Raw genomic sequence first — 14,137 nt, forward strand, 5'->3', positions numbered from 1 at the left:
CCCACCAGAACCTGCTGTAAAACTATATATATTACTATGTATAAACTATATAGACAGTTACAGTTTAAGACCCTTGTCGTGACATGCCATGAATTTAGTAAAATGCAGGTAAACCACACACTTTAAATATTGCGAACATGTTCCTCGTACTGTTACACTACAGTAATATGATGACCAGCCTCTTATTTCCTTTATACTGCAATGAATGTGAGGAGCGACTGATGAGACGCAACAGCACACATGGGTAACTATTTGTCATTTTTAACCACTTAAAACAGATATTTACTGTTTATTCACATTGTAATTGTGCTTGGGTTAAGTAGTATTTTTCATATCAGGAAAAAAAAATTCTATGAAACGGTATTAGACACTCGTTGTGACGCCGTATTGCATCTCTTTCAGAATGGACACTGTATGAAGTTTTGAGGCTCTCGGAGGTTTAAGTGAGCTGTCGTCTCAACCCTCAACATGCCTCAACAGTCTGATGAGCATTTGTCGAGTGTCTTTGAGGAGCTGAACAAGCTGTCCTTTCGAAGACAGCAGCTCACGGACAGACGCAATGTCCTGGCCATGCTCATCCAATTCAAGCGAAACAACGGGCAAAATGAGCAACGTTAGTACGAGTCGATGGAACTATTTGATGATTTATTAACCGACTTACAAATGAAGTCAAATAAACTGTGAAAGACATTTGGAGATTATTTTTTAAATGAAGAAATGTATGTGAATATAGAGATTTTAACGTGAATACACTGATGTTTTGTTTCTCACACTTGATCTTTGTGACCAACAGAGTATTCCAAAGAAACTGGAGAACTTCAACAAATTGACGAGGATCTTAAAGCTCTCTCTGAAAGGAAGATTCAACTTGAGAAAGTGCAAGAGGAGGGCTCTCATTTAATAGGTAAAATTACTCCTCATAAGGTTTGCTGTCTTGAAAAGTTTTTTGCCAAATATATTCAAACATTTGGAAATTGACCGCTGTAGTCGTAGGCCTATTTAAAAGTATAGTTGTCATATGTTTGTATGTTTTTATTTTGCAGACACCACTAGGTCATCTAGCGTCATATTTGTAGACACTCCACCTCCATTTCCAGGTTAGTACGTATTTGTTTTTTACGGTAACACTTACAATAAGATTCCATTTGTTAGCAATAGTTAACATGAACATACAAGGAAAAATAGGTAACGCTTTATAATAAGTGTAGTGTAATAAAGCACAAATAATTTGTACAATTACCATTTCAACTACGCCAATACAAAATACAACAGGACCAGAGCTTCCTGAAAGCGGGTTGTTTGTTTTCTTAGCCCCGCAGGTTATTCTGGATGTTAAGCAACTTCCTCGACACTCCTCTAAGACACAGTGTCCGTTCTGTCGCCAATATGTAACCACAGAAGTCACGTCCAAAGCTGGCAGTGTGACCTATCTTGTGTGTTGTATTTCCATGGTTTTGGGGTGAGTTTAACTATATACCTTATTTGCTTGTCTTATTATCATTCACGTCCTGTATGTGATTACCCTTATGTCTTTCTGTCATGACATATTTGTGTTTATGACTGTTTCTTGTGTAGTTGTGTAGCTGGCTGCTGTCTAATCCCGTTCTTCGTGGATTCCTGTAAAGATGTCGTTCATAAATGTCCAAAATGTCGCAGTAATATAAACACGTGCAAAAAGTTTTGAGGAATGGAAATGTAATGATGTCAATTGGACTGAATCACCAGCATCTGTACTGAAGACTCTTTATTTTTGATTATCGCACACAACTAAGGCGGTTGGAATTGTTTCGGAGATGTCATCCTGAACTTTTTACAGGGACAATCCCCATGGAATTGCCTGCGTGCCTTTACTGAAGGATGCAATTGCGATATCCGATATTGTTTCCTCTCTGCAGGGACCAAGCCAAGCTTTCGGCTAACTTTAAAACGTTCTAGAACTATCCAATCCGAAAGGAAAACGGAATATGTCTGAATCTTCAGGGTGACCTTCCAGTCTTCTGGTTTGAACTTCAATACTAAGTTTGTATTTTGGGTTATTACACTATCAGGAATATAAAAAATGGAATCAAGAAGCAATACTATGACCAAATTCCTGATTGCTTTTGGATTTAATGGAGTAGGAGTTCTTCAGCTGCTAAAAACAATCTTGTTTTGTAGACCATAAGTTATGATCTTTCCTTTGAGAAAAATACTATCTCTGGTACAATGTCAAATGTTAAGTTTATTTATTGTGTAGCTTTCTTTGGATCATAACTGAGGTTATGCATTGCTGGAACATGGTTCTGTGTTTTGGAGGGCTAAACAAGTCATTTCAGTGGTTTCAAATACAGAAACATTTTAATGATAAAAGGCTGTATATACAATAAAGATATGTACAAAGATAACCTCCAAAAATATTTACAGTTGCACAAATACATTTGTATAAAAATGTATATTGTAAAAATATATACACTGTGCAAAATATGAGGCATATGATCTACATCGCACTTCAAAGGGTCAGTATGTTTTCAAATATTTCTCTTCTTTACCTCTTAATAACAAATAGCAATTACTCTGATGGACATGTAAAAAAAAAAAAAAAAAGGTATACAAGGCTCCTCTGAGGTCTTATGATAGGGTTTGGCTCCACCACGTGTCTTTTTTTTTTTCTTCAACATATACAAATATTTATAGAGGCATAAAATGTGTGAAAAAAAAAAGTATATATGTGAGAACTGCATAAATGCAGTAAAATGGTATGTTTACAAAATTAAAAGCTTTGGGTCTCTGGCAGAGACAGAACTATGGTAATTACATTTCTAAATATAGAAATACATTTGACGTGTTTGGATTTAGAAACGATTGTCTGAGTTCATGATCAGTACAAGGTCAAGTAAATGCATTATTTGGCATATTTTCACAAAGTGTCTAGGGGAAAATCTGTTATTATATCTGTCAAACACTGCAAAGAAACATTTCTTAGAGTGATACATCGAAAGGAAGTGGTAATAAAAAAAATAAAAAAAATTCGAAACATTCCAGCAGATGTCGCTACATTGTCACATTTGATAGAAAAAAAAAAAAATCTATCTAAACTCTAAAATACATTTGGACTGAAATCTAATTCAATCTCACAAATAACTAGAGAAGATGAGGTTTAGGTACATTCACAAAGGCATATCACCCGCCAGCTACCTGTACTTCAGTGGTTATGTAGAAGGAAGCTTGAATTCTGTGAAATATAGTGAATTTAGGCCTCAGCAGTTCATCTACATCCAAAGCAAGCTACTCTACTGCAGTAAAGAGTCTGACCAATCAAAATGCAGCTTCTCTCCGATGTCATTCTGATCGCCTCATATGAATATGGAAATTTCACTGGTCCAGTTTAGTGTTGTTTCCCTGGTCAAGTCATGCAGCAGTGCCAATTCAGCTGGTCTGTAAAAGCTAAATCGTGTCTCTACTCTTTTGTTAGAGATGATAATGGCCCCTAATCTCACTCCCTCTCTCTTTGGCCCCATAATGGGTTTGGTAAACAAACTTGCTCTGACCTTACCCAGTCCACACACTAAATCAATTTGAAATTTTCATACATTAAATGTTATTAGTTAGCTGCCACAATTTCGAGTACCCTAATGCAACGGCTAACAGCTCATTGACCATGGAAATTGATAGTGAATATAAATGAGACACTAAACAGGTTCCTTCAAGGTGATGTCACATTTGGAACAATTACCATGGCACAATGCTTCCATCAAAAATATTTGCAAAATCTGTGTTAAAAGTGATAGTTCACCCCAAAATTACAAATCTGTCATCATTTACTCACCTCACATGGCTTCTTTCTTCAGCAGAACACAAAAGAAGATATTTTGAAGAATGTTTCAGCTGCATTTTAAAATATTTTTAAGTCATTGGGATTTCGTTTGAAACTTTCAAGCTCCAAAAAGAACATAAGGGTGATGTGAAATGGATCCATATCGATCACTTTTTATGATGTACAGATCAAAATGTAGGGTTTTTTCATAAAAAATTACGAGGTAAAAAAAACAAAAAATAAAACATACACATGGATGAATCGTTCACAATAAGATCTATAAACTGTTGAGGAACATAGGCAAGTCAGCTATGCATATATATATATATATATATATAGGCATCATTTGGAAGTGTTCCTCACAATCTTTGTAAATTAAACGTTGATAAAATAAAAAGTGATCCTGCCGCATCGGAATATAATTAAGTCGTATGGATTAATTGCATGCTACCTTTACGTCCCAAATGTTTCAATTCACTGACTTTTTAGACCGAACAGCTGAAACGGCTTCAAAACATATTTTGTGTTACACAGAGAAAAAGATAAAAGTTTAGAATGACATGAGGGTGAGAATAATAAATGTTGATGAACTATACCTTTCAATTCTAAAACTAGAGAGTTTCTGGATAACGTAAATAGCAAAGGCACATTGTACGTATAATTATTGCTGCAAAATGTGTGATATGAATCTAATATATATTCTGTCAATTCAAAGACATTATAATAAATCACAATCTAAAAAACAGCATTCTATATAATATAGGCCAGCAGTTTCAAAGACTGCTTCAAAATATGAAAAGCAGAAGGTCACTGCCTAAATATATAGGTGAAAAACAGTGTCTCTACATTCTTTTTCTGCCTTGAAAGGTGTTGGTGACAGCAAACAAAAGCAAACAAACCTGCACTTATAGGCACAAATGAGAAAAGTTGATAATTAATGATGCTCACTCCAGATCCACGGATGCCGAGCTTTACAAGAGTCCGACTGCGCACTGCACGCCTGTTAGTGGTCACTAAGGGTCAACAGATCTTTTTTAGAAAGTCTCCAATCTAGCTGCCTTTGTGAGCTCAGTCCCAGTGCAACTGTAGATCAGTCGAGTCCAAGAAATCAGATGAAAAGACAGACGGAGAGGAGATTCCAGCAGGACCTGGGATCGTAAGGTCCAACCACTCCATGTTATCAAGGCCGGTGTCTTGTAGATGGAGGGTGGATGGCGGTGTGTCGGTGAAGGTCAGATCTGAAGTGTCCATTGGGGAGTGGGACCGCTCCAGCAGCTGGTTTTTGAGCTCCTCCATCAGTCTCTGGGACTGCGGCCCAGCGTCCTCCAGCAGGACCTCCAACTGGTTATTGGAGGCCAGGGTCAGCAGGCTAGGTGGAGGTGCTTGGGTCTGATTAGGCGTGCGGGCAACGTGTATTCGCGGGGGAGGACGTGACAGCACAGTGTTAATGGGCAGAGTGGTGATGTTTACCGTCACTGGCATAAGTTTATCCAGAGAAGGATCCTGCCTGGCCAGAGGGGATATTTCTGGGAGGGAAAGCACAGAAAATGGTTTAGTTATACAAATCTATTGGAGCTAAAATCAAAGACCTGTTCTGTGGTTCTTTCTTTACACAGTTCTCACCTCCACTCTCAATCAAAACGTCAAACAAATCGTCCATGTGCTGACTGGTAGCAGTGGGAACCTTTATGGAAGAATATGATGTATTAAGACAATGGTAAAGTGTTCAATATACATTTCAAAGTATGCAACTGGCCAACTGGCCTGTTGTTTCACGTTTGAAAAAGAAATGGAAGAGACGAAACAAAAACAACAAACTACAGGAGACGGCAACAACGACAGACACAACTCTAGTTGAATTGAGTCCTGAGACATTTTTGTCTGTCATAACTTCTGGAGAGAAAATAGTGCAGACACTGAAACTTCCTACTGTGTCGAGGTTATGCATGTGTGCATGTTCTTCGGTTTGTGCATGCTATCAAATGGAGAATGCTTTGAAAGTCTAAGCATTTGCATCAAAGCTGAAGTATATTTTGGAGGATATTCTGAAGTATAACTTTAAATTACCTGCATTGTGGCTTGTAGGCCTCTGGTCTGTTTGACGGCCTCCTCGTAACGGGGTGGGTCTTTGCTCTTTGGGCTGTGGTGATTTGGGAATGTCGATGGCTGAAGGACATAGTTGAGCTGACAAGGCGATGGAGGCTGAACAAAACAATATAACTTTCAAACTGTGTAATATGGGTTGTGGGCAGGGCAAACTGTAATATATAAGGTATATTGGAGCACCAGACAACAAAGAGTACACGCTAGTTAGCATGTTTCTATGCAGTTTATAGTGTGTTCTGGGTGGTTGCTATACAATCATAAAGGTGTATTGAGAGGTTGTTGACATGTTGCAAGCATGTATATTTGTTGTGCATACATGACATGCGCTCTGGTTTCGTTAAACCAGATATTATGCTAAAATAATATTTAACTAGCAAGCTGAGAAGACGACGGTTTACTCTCCCACTATGTAGAACAGGGGTCGGCAACTTATGGCATGCGGAGAGATAATCCCAGAAGCATGCACCTCCGGTCGCACTAATGGCTTGTCGGATCTGCACTCTACCGCAGGTTAAAATCTCACACTTTAATAGTATAAAACAGACTGTGTGACTATGAGGAATTATTACCACAAAATGTACGTCCGTATGCAAGTTTGAGGGACTTTATTTAAATTGCATGCCATAGGTTGCCGACCCCTGAAATAGACAGTTTAATAGCCAATATAGCACCCCTTGTGGCAACACTGAGAAAGCTATGTGTTGCATTACGAGACCTAAACCATTTTTGGAGCGCATCAACCCATGAAACGCAGCTTGTGCTAACTAGGATAATTTATGTTCATTTACTTATGCATGTTGAATACTTCAGGCTTAAGCTGTGTCCACCAAAGCTTTTTTTTTTCCTAAGGGCCAGAGTATTTTTTTCAATTGTTTGCAATAGGAGTGCCACATTTAAAAAAAAGCCAGCAGCATGACGAGTCACAGAACATATATTTCATGCAGATTGCTGGGCACTTGCCCTTTGAAAATGTTGGTAAACACAGTGTTCATCACTGTCACCTTTTTCTCAGCCATCCAATCACAGTGAAGGAGGGGTGGAAGATCGTTTGAATGGATTGGCCAAAATTTCAATTAAGCACCAAATCTGTCGCAAATTGGATTACTCCAAGGTGATTGAAGAGTTTGCAGCAGCCAAAGCAAAAAAAAGGTCCGGTTTTAAATGGTGAGTCAACTGTATTAATTCATTAAACCTGTCTTAAGTCAACAGTAGGGGTCAATATGTGAAAGTAAATTTGAAAGTAGGGGCAGCATATTTAAATTTCGCCCAGAGCGCTGGATTGTCTTCCTCCGGTCTTGGGTGGAACAAATACTACACTGACCAACCGTCAGTAGAGGATAAGTTAATATTGCTGGTCTCTGAGTATTCATGTACCAGATTACTGGTCATCCACAGGCTACCACAATATTAATGTGGGAAAAAAAAAGACAGTTCCTCCAAGGGTCTACCAGATAAAGAGTTAAATGCTGCACCTTCAAAGCGTTCTCAAGCGCTGGGTGTTTTCAGAAAAGCACATGGAACTTTCAGCTGACAAAAAATGCTTAGGTTGACACATGGCCATAGAGAACAGACTTCTGTGAGTAGAGAGATCAGTTTGTCTTACTTTGTTAATGGGTCCATTTGGGGAAGTGTGTCTGGGCGAGACTCTAGGTGAGTTGTTGAGGAAGCACTGGGGCAGATCTGCCATGGGCTGGTTATGGTTCTGCCTGTACTCAAACCCAGAAGGCGAGCTTCCACACAGGGGTAAAGCCTGCAAACACATACATCAGGAGGCAGAATTAGGCCCACTGCACTGTGCGAGTAAAAAAAAAAATGTATATCAGTGTTCCTCTTGTTCTTGAACCAACTCCCTGTCTTCTAGATAAGTGCTCTTTCTGATTTTCTCTGTACTTTCTACTTCTGTCACTTAAATAGCCAGGTCTGCGTTTGATGTTGTTGAGAGGGTAATGCATCACCTGAACTGAACTGCTATTGCCAGGGCAACATCAGAGATAAGTGCAAAACACATAGCATGCCTCAGAAAGGCTTTCCATTTCAAGCTACGTGCCAAATCAGAGAGAAATGCGTCTGGGCCTTGTCATCACAATAGTGAGCTGAACTGGATTTATGAAGTGTCGGAACACTCAGAGCAAAAGAAAAGGTTAAGATCTACAAGCACCCTAAAGTATACATGCATAACAACACAACTCAGAGAATACAATGAATTTCTAATAGTTGAATTATTGTTATTATTTTACTTCAATGTAAAACGTTATTGTTTGTGATTTGTGGTGTCTTTATAAATTAGAATTATGCATATCCTAATTACCTTGTATCTCTAAAACAGCACATATAAGAATTAGTGGTTGACTGATATGATTTTTTCTATGGCCAGGGCATTGCTTAATGTGTTTTGTTTAGTTTCCAAGGAGTTCCAAGCCTCTTCACTTTGTAGTTTGCTTGTTTTCTTAACTTCTGTTTTTTTGTCAAGCACTGGTTCTCTAAGCTGAACAGCCAATCAGAGTGATCTCTCTTACCAATGGGCTATGCGCCATAGATTCAACATGCTCAATTCACCCTTTGCCGGGAGTTTGACTAATAGACGATCTGACCAATCATAATGCAGAATCCGCCATTTTGTCCGACAAACAAACCAGACAGGAGTGTTAGTAGATTAATATCGGTGGACTTGAACTTGAAAATGGTGTGTATTGGTGTCTTTCTGCAGTTGAAACAACATAACTTCTGATGTTCATTCAGGTTTATTTTGTGCTGTAACTAGTAGGAAGAAATGATCAGTTCACATGCTGCTTGATCTGAGGCACTCATTCTGTTGCGACACATTAAAGAGCCACAAAACAGCATTTATTGTTTGAATTTCTTAAAAAAATGACAAAATTTGAAAGCTGAGACTTTGTTTCATACCAAAAGTAACCTCCTCTGTCTTGTCTGTCGGCACATTGTCAGTGTCTTTTCCTCCACAATGTATTTTTCACTGCGTGAGAATTCATGTGTGGCATAGGAGCGCCATAGCTTGTCAGACGGGGTCAGTCTTTGCGAAGAGTCAATTGTCCAAAAAGTTGCTGACGGGGGTCCGAACCCTCAACAATGGCCCAATATTGGTTGATGGACAACCGTCAGCTGGTATATTACAGCCTTTAGGCATTTACCATTGCCAGGACATTGCTATATGACTGCTAAGGTGTTTTTAGTGCTTGATAACGCATTGCCATTCACTAGATGAAAATAACACAGAAGCAATTTGCTCACCTGAGGTGGAGATGGTGTCTGATTTGAATGCGTATTATTGGACGTCTGTGTTTGCAGAAGTGGTGTTTGTATGATGGTTTGAGGCAAACTTGGCATTGTTGTTTGGAGAACTGTCTGTGCCTGCAAAGTAAAGAGAAAAACTCTAAATAAATATGCCATTTTCTTAACTGTAAATTGAACCAGCATATCATGAATGTTAAGAGACCTGTGTGCTGATGGAGTTGCTGGGCAGGCTGATGGGCAACAGGATTTGTGTGGCAGGCTGAGTGTTGATCAGTGTCTGCTGATGCAGCACTTGAGGGACTTGCTGGGTGTTGATGTAGAACTGCTGGACTGGGGTGTGGTGCATCTGGGCATGAGGCTCTTCCTGTTTCACACCTGTAGTTTTTGGCAGGGGACTCCGCTTGGAGTTACAGCTAGGGGCGGCGCTGTTCTCCTCTTTGACCTGGACTGATGTATTGGGTTCAGGCTGCTGCCCTCCACCCTGCTGACTCCTTTTCTCCACCTCCAGCTGCATCTTCAGCTCCTCCACCAGCCGCTGCTCCTGCTCCAGCTTACGCATCAGCTCCTCAATCTGACGCTCCTTCTCGTGGAGGCGCTGGTCTTTTTCGGACACCTTGATTTCCATGGTCATGTCTTCAGGTGTGGGTTTGAGGGGTGAGGTGCCTGTTGGTGGGTGGGCTGGAGACAAAGTGCACAGAGGTTTGGTGAAACTGTCTCTGCTGTCCTCCATACTGGTGTTGGAGGCCTCGGACCTCTCAGGAGACACAGGTGGAGTTGTGCTCATGCTTTCGGGATGCAAAGCAGTTTTGGAGATGTTTGAATCTATGGTTGTAGTAGACTGAGAGCTCTCCTGGTGGGACTTAAGCCTTTCTAAGAGGTCTGTCTTAGTGCCAGACACAGGAAGTCCACGCAATTTCAACTCCATCTTAAGCTCAGCCACCTAGAAGACATAAGAACAACTGTACTTCTGCACACTTATCTATTTGACGTGGAAAAATGCATGGGCATATTACCCACCTTCATCTCATCTAGGTTGGCAGGCAGAGATCTGGTTTTACGACTGGGCATGGTGTTGTTGGGACGTGAAGAAGCCATACTCGGCAGAGACACCATGATGGGAGAGGGAAGGCTTGGGCTGGTGCTCAGGGTGATGTTGGGGCAGCTGTTCTGACTCTCAGCTACTGGCCTGCAGAGGAGTATGGGGTATTTTAAATGCAATAGGAACTTCCAGTTCTCTCATCATTCACAATAAGCAGCCCTTCTACACAATAGAAGCAGAGGTATATCTTGCGGCAACAGGAGCCAAATTGGAAAATAATATGAGGAACTACCATACTACAGCTGTAGTGATGACAGGTCGGTTAGACAAGATTAATAGGCGAAACCATTATTTAAAGGCTATCGCTCATAGCACACAACGCTCACATTCCTTTCTGAGCTGCGAATTTCTTTTTGCAAATCAATCAGGCTCATAATAAATCCTTTTAATGTCAGAGCTGAAACTGATATATCAGAATCATATGCAATTGCACTGGTCCGTAACCAATGATTAACTGACATCACAAGAGGAACTAGTATTTTTTTTTGTGTATGCATCCCTGCAGGCCATTTCACATGCCAGTTTCCCAATGTATTGAACATTGAAGATAAGTGTCAAGTTACAGTGTACGCAAGTCAAGTGTAACATGAATCAGATAATAATCATCATATTATACTATATTGTAAACATTATATTACATACTATGTAATTTATTAAACGATAAAATCCTCTTGTTATGTTGAGGTCAAAGTGACACATGTTGCTTGTGATTAAGAGGTGAATATCATGAGAAAGGGCCTCAAATGTTGGAAACTTTCCTTGAAATGTGACACATACTTGAGTGGAGCTGGCAATATGGCCTGGTAATTGTAATGCTGTTGCTGTTGGCTGATAATCTGGAGCTGCAGGAACTGCTGCTGTTGTTGAAGAAGCCTGGCATATGCACAGTCCATCGGGGCTTCATTGGGTTCCTGCTTCTGGTCGGGTGGGATGTACTGGTGATACTTAAGCTTCTTAATCCGCGGTTTGGGTTCTTTACTCTTCTTGCTTCGACTCTTGTCACTGGACTGTTTGGGCTGGCTTTGCTACATGGAAACAAGGGCGGAAGAATTGAACAAAAAGTGTCACCTGAAATCACACAGCAAACATACTGACTGCATTCAACACCCTGCCGCTTTGGAATCATATCACCAGTCAGTTTGACTTGTGATTTCAGGTGATTCCTGTAATGTCCTCTTGCTAACAAGAGGTGTCAGCACTATGAGAATACGAGGAGCTGAGAGATTTGTGGGTAAAACCACAAGTTTGCAACTGCTGTGAATAGGTGGGACATGTATGAGCTTCTACCCTAAATCACAGGAAGAGGAAACAGGATGCACGGAGGGGACATGACCCTCATTGTTCCACATTATCCCACTTATTGAGTCACAGGATACACATGCAAATGGTTTGGCTTCTGAGGAAGGGAGTTGAAAGTCATCAGGATGTAATAACACAATTTCAAGCTGGCATATGTGTGCACAGGTTTCCCAAAGCACAACTGTAAGAGAGGGTCAGCAGTGACCCGCTGTCATGTAGTAAATATGCGGAGTATGCTTTGAAGGCTTGGATTATGATAAAAGCACAAGTTATTGCCTGATTCCTGTTTCTTATGTCCCCAGCTTAAGTTTGTTATTTTCCGCATTCATGAGTGTGAATATTTCATATGACCTCCAACTGAAGACAGAAGGCGGCTGCTAGCACTTCTGTCTCTGCATCTGGTGCTCTTCTGAAACTGATTTGGCCTAAGATATCTTTGACAAGTTGTTCTAAACAAGCTGTTTAGAGTGACAAACAACAGCTCTACTTCTCTCCTCTCTACACTGTGGTACAGAATCTTTCTTGCTAAAGAGTTACACTACCGTTCAAAAGTTCAGTACGATTTTTTTTTAAAGAAATAAACTTTTATTCAGCAAGAAAACATTACAGTAAATTGATCAAAATGACAGTAAAGCATTTATAATGTAACAAAACATTTCTATTTTAAAACTACAAAGCCTTGTCTGAAAGTTTTAGTTTAGCACAAACGTTTTAGCATGTTGTTAATATAACATTTGTTGTTAGCATATTTTAACACATTTCTAGCATGAATTAGCACGTTGCTAGCATGTTTTAACATGTTGTTAGCATGAATTAGCATTTTGCTAGCATGTTTTTTATTATTATTTTATTATATATTAGTAATAAAACACATTATAGTATTTTTAAATTGTAATAATATTTCACAACATTACCATTTGTACTGTATAAAAAAAAACTGTACCGACCCCAAACTTTTGAATGGTAGTGTATATAGGCTAATGTTCTTGTATCTGTAGGCAAAAACACTTTAACATCATTTTTTTCAGTTAATTTCTGAGTTCACAGTCTGTGTGGTTTATTTCATTATTTAGCTAGAAATGCTATTGTGAAATTAGTCAGTAATACTGTGAGTCACTGACCACTATCTCTGAAAATAAACACTGACAGGAAATGACATCACCGTGGTTAGGACATATGGTTTACCTTCACGAGGGTGGGTACTGGCTTTGTGGGAGCAGAAGCAGTGACTAGCTGAGTGGCAGTCATTCCTCGACCATCTTCTACTGATGTTTTTCTCAGGAAGTCTGAGCACTGGGTTGTAGGTGGACACTATTGAGATAAAAAGAGATTAAAAACCATATGGCCATGAGAAGAGACAAAAACACATACATTTAACCAGCATTACAGGGCTGATGTCTGGATAAGTTGCAGGGAAAATACAGAAGTAGAGTCAACTTAGCTCTTCTGGAGAGCGGAATATTACTTCATATGTTTTAATTCTTTACCACACCTTTTCATCAAAAGCTAACTGTAAATATTAGCACTGAATATTCCTGAACCGGTTATCAGTCAATATGGTGTGGATGTGAATCCAATGACTGCTAAGAGGCTGACCTGGAGTTTGGAGCCGATCGGAGGCGATACAACGGATGGATCAGGTAGTCTGGCTTCTATAGGAGAAGATACAGAGCCCAGAGACTCATGACTAGCTGGCTGCTCTGGAGACAGAGCTTCACTGCTGTCCTCATTGAAGTTATAAACATCCAGTTCAGCAACTGCAGTGTCCAACAAAAAACAAAAGACAAAAGTTTTCAGACATGTAGATCGTTTGCTTTGTTCCGAAACAGGTGCTTATTTTGTTACAATGTTGCATTTTCTTCTTGGTTCGGTTCGCTTTCACGAGGCAACATTTCAAAATGTAGCAAAATGTCACATGTGAGGAAAACCTCCTCTTATTGGTCAGAGTTCACCTTTTACGTTTCTCTGCACCATCCATCAAGATAGATTGACAAGTTTGTCTGTGGGCTTATTTTGGCTTTATCTGTAGCTGTCATGACACATGCAAACACTTACTTGATTCCCGCTCTGATGAATTATATATATTTAATTACATATATATATATATATATATATATATATATATACCATACGTTATATATATATATATATATATATATATATATATATATATATATAACGTATGGTGCGTTCAAGTCATGTCGAAAAGATTGTATTTACGAGTTGAATGCACATGAATGCCACCACAAAGTTGTAATACAAGTGGGAAGCTCTGGATTTTCTTTAAGCCGCGATGTTTACGAGTTTGGGGCGTATCAGTGAGAAACGTGGTGGAATACCACAATATTTTAAAGGTATTTAGCAGTGACATTGTCAGGTATTTTATTTAAAACAAAATAAGTGGTTACACTTTACTTTAAGGTGTTTTTGTTGTAATGTACACTGTAATTATACATTTAAGTACTGAGTAATATTAAGTAACTACATGTCATTACTATATAGTTAGCATTAGGGTTTGGTTTGGTTAAGGGTTAGTTGCATGTAATTACTGTAAGCATAATTTATAGTTGTTACTAAAGTAACTGCAT

At 39.4% G+C, this 14,137-nt stretch overlaps 2 protein-coding genes across 6 annotated transcripts in view; one reads left to right on the top strand and one right to left on the bottom strand.

Annotated features, from left to right (window-relative positions):
- The first annotated feature begins 107 nt into the window (after nt 1-107).
- LOC309513772 (uncharacterized protein) lies at nt 108-2,396 on the top strand. Its single transcript, XM_082189779.1, has 6 exons — nt 108-244; nt 403-613; nt 794-904; nt 1,044-1,097; nt 1,312-1,459; nt 1,576-2,396. The coding sequence occupies exons 2-6, from the start codon at nt 469-471 to the stop codon at nt 1,682-1,684; spliced, it is 567 nt and encodes a 188-aa protein (XP_082045905.1). The 5' UTR covers nt 108-244; nt 403-468; the 3' UTR covers nt 1,685-2,396.
- A 610-nt stretch (nt 2,397-3,006) lies between these two features.
- mrtfbb (myocardin related transcription factor Bb) overlaps nt 3,007-14,137 on the bottom strand; it is a 34,641-nt gene continuing 23,510 nt past the window's right edge. For all 5 annotated transcript variants that reach the window (XM_082189111.1, XM_082189112.1, XM_082189113.1 and 2 more), the window contains 10 exons: nt 13,146-13,306; nt 12,735-12,860; nt 11,028-11,275; nt 10,169-10,337; nt 9,354-10,091; nt 9,149-9,268; nt 7,503-7,649; nt 5,861-5,995; nt 5,417-5,477; nt 3,007-5,319 (listed from right to left, as the gene is read on the bottom strand). In XM_082189111.1, coding sequence (XP_082045237.1) covers nt 4,862-5,319; nt 5,417-5,477; nt 5,861-5,995; nt 7,503-7,649; nt 9,149-9,268; nt 9,354-10,091; nt 10,169-10,337; nt 11,028-11,275; nt 12,735-12,860; nt 13,146-13,306 — 2,363 coding nt within the window. In that variant the 3' untranslated portion in view covers nt 3,007-4,861. The remainder of the gene's footprint in view (nt 5,320-5,416; nt 5,478-5,860; nt 5,996-7,502; nt 7,650-9,148; nt 9,269-9,353; nt 10,092-10,168; nt 10,338-11,027; nt 11,276-12,734; nt 12,861-13,145; nt 13,307-14,137) is intronic.

The sequence above is a fragment of the Leuciscus leuciscus genome (assembly GCF_965113295.1).
Source record: "Leuciscus leuciscus genome assembly, chromosome: 1".
NCBI lineage: Eukaryota > Metazoa > Chordata > Actinopteri > Cypriniformes > Leuciscidae > Leuciscus > Leuciscus leuciscus.

Excerpts from the sequence above, each read along its gene's own strand:
- LOC309513772 (XM_082189779.1), top strand. The coding sequence starts at position 469 with ATGCCTCAACAGTCTGATGAGCATTTGTCGAGTGTCTTTGAGGAGCTG. Across the intron at positions 905-1,043 it reads GGAGGGCTCTCATTTAATAG|ACACCACTAGGTCATCTAGC; the intron begins GTAAAATTACTC and ends TTTATTTTGCAG. Across the intron at positions 1,460-1,575 it reads TGTATTTCCATGGTTTTGGG|TTGTGTAGCTGGCTGCTGTC; the intron begins GTGAGTTTAACT and ends TTTCTTGTGTAG.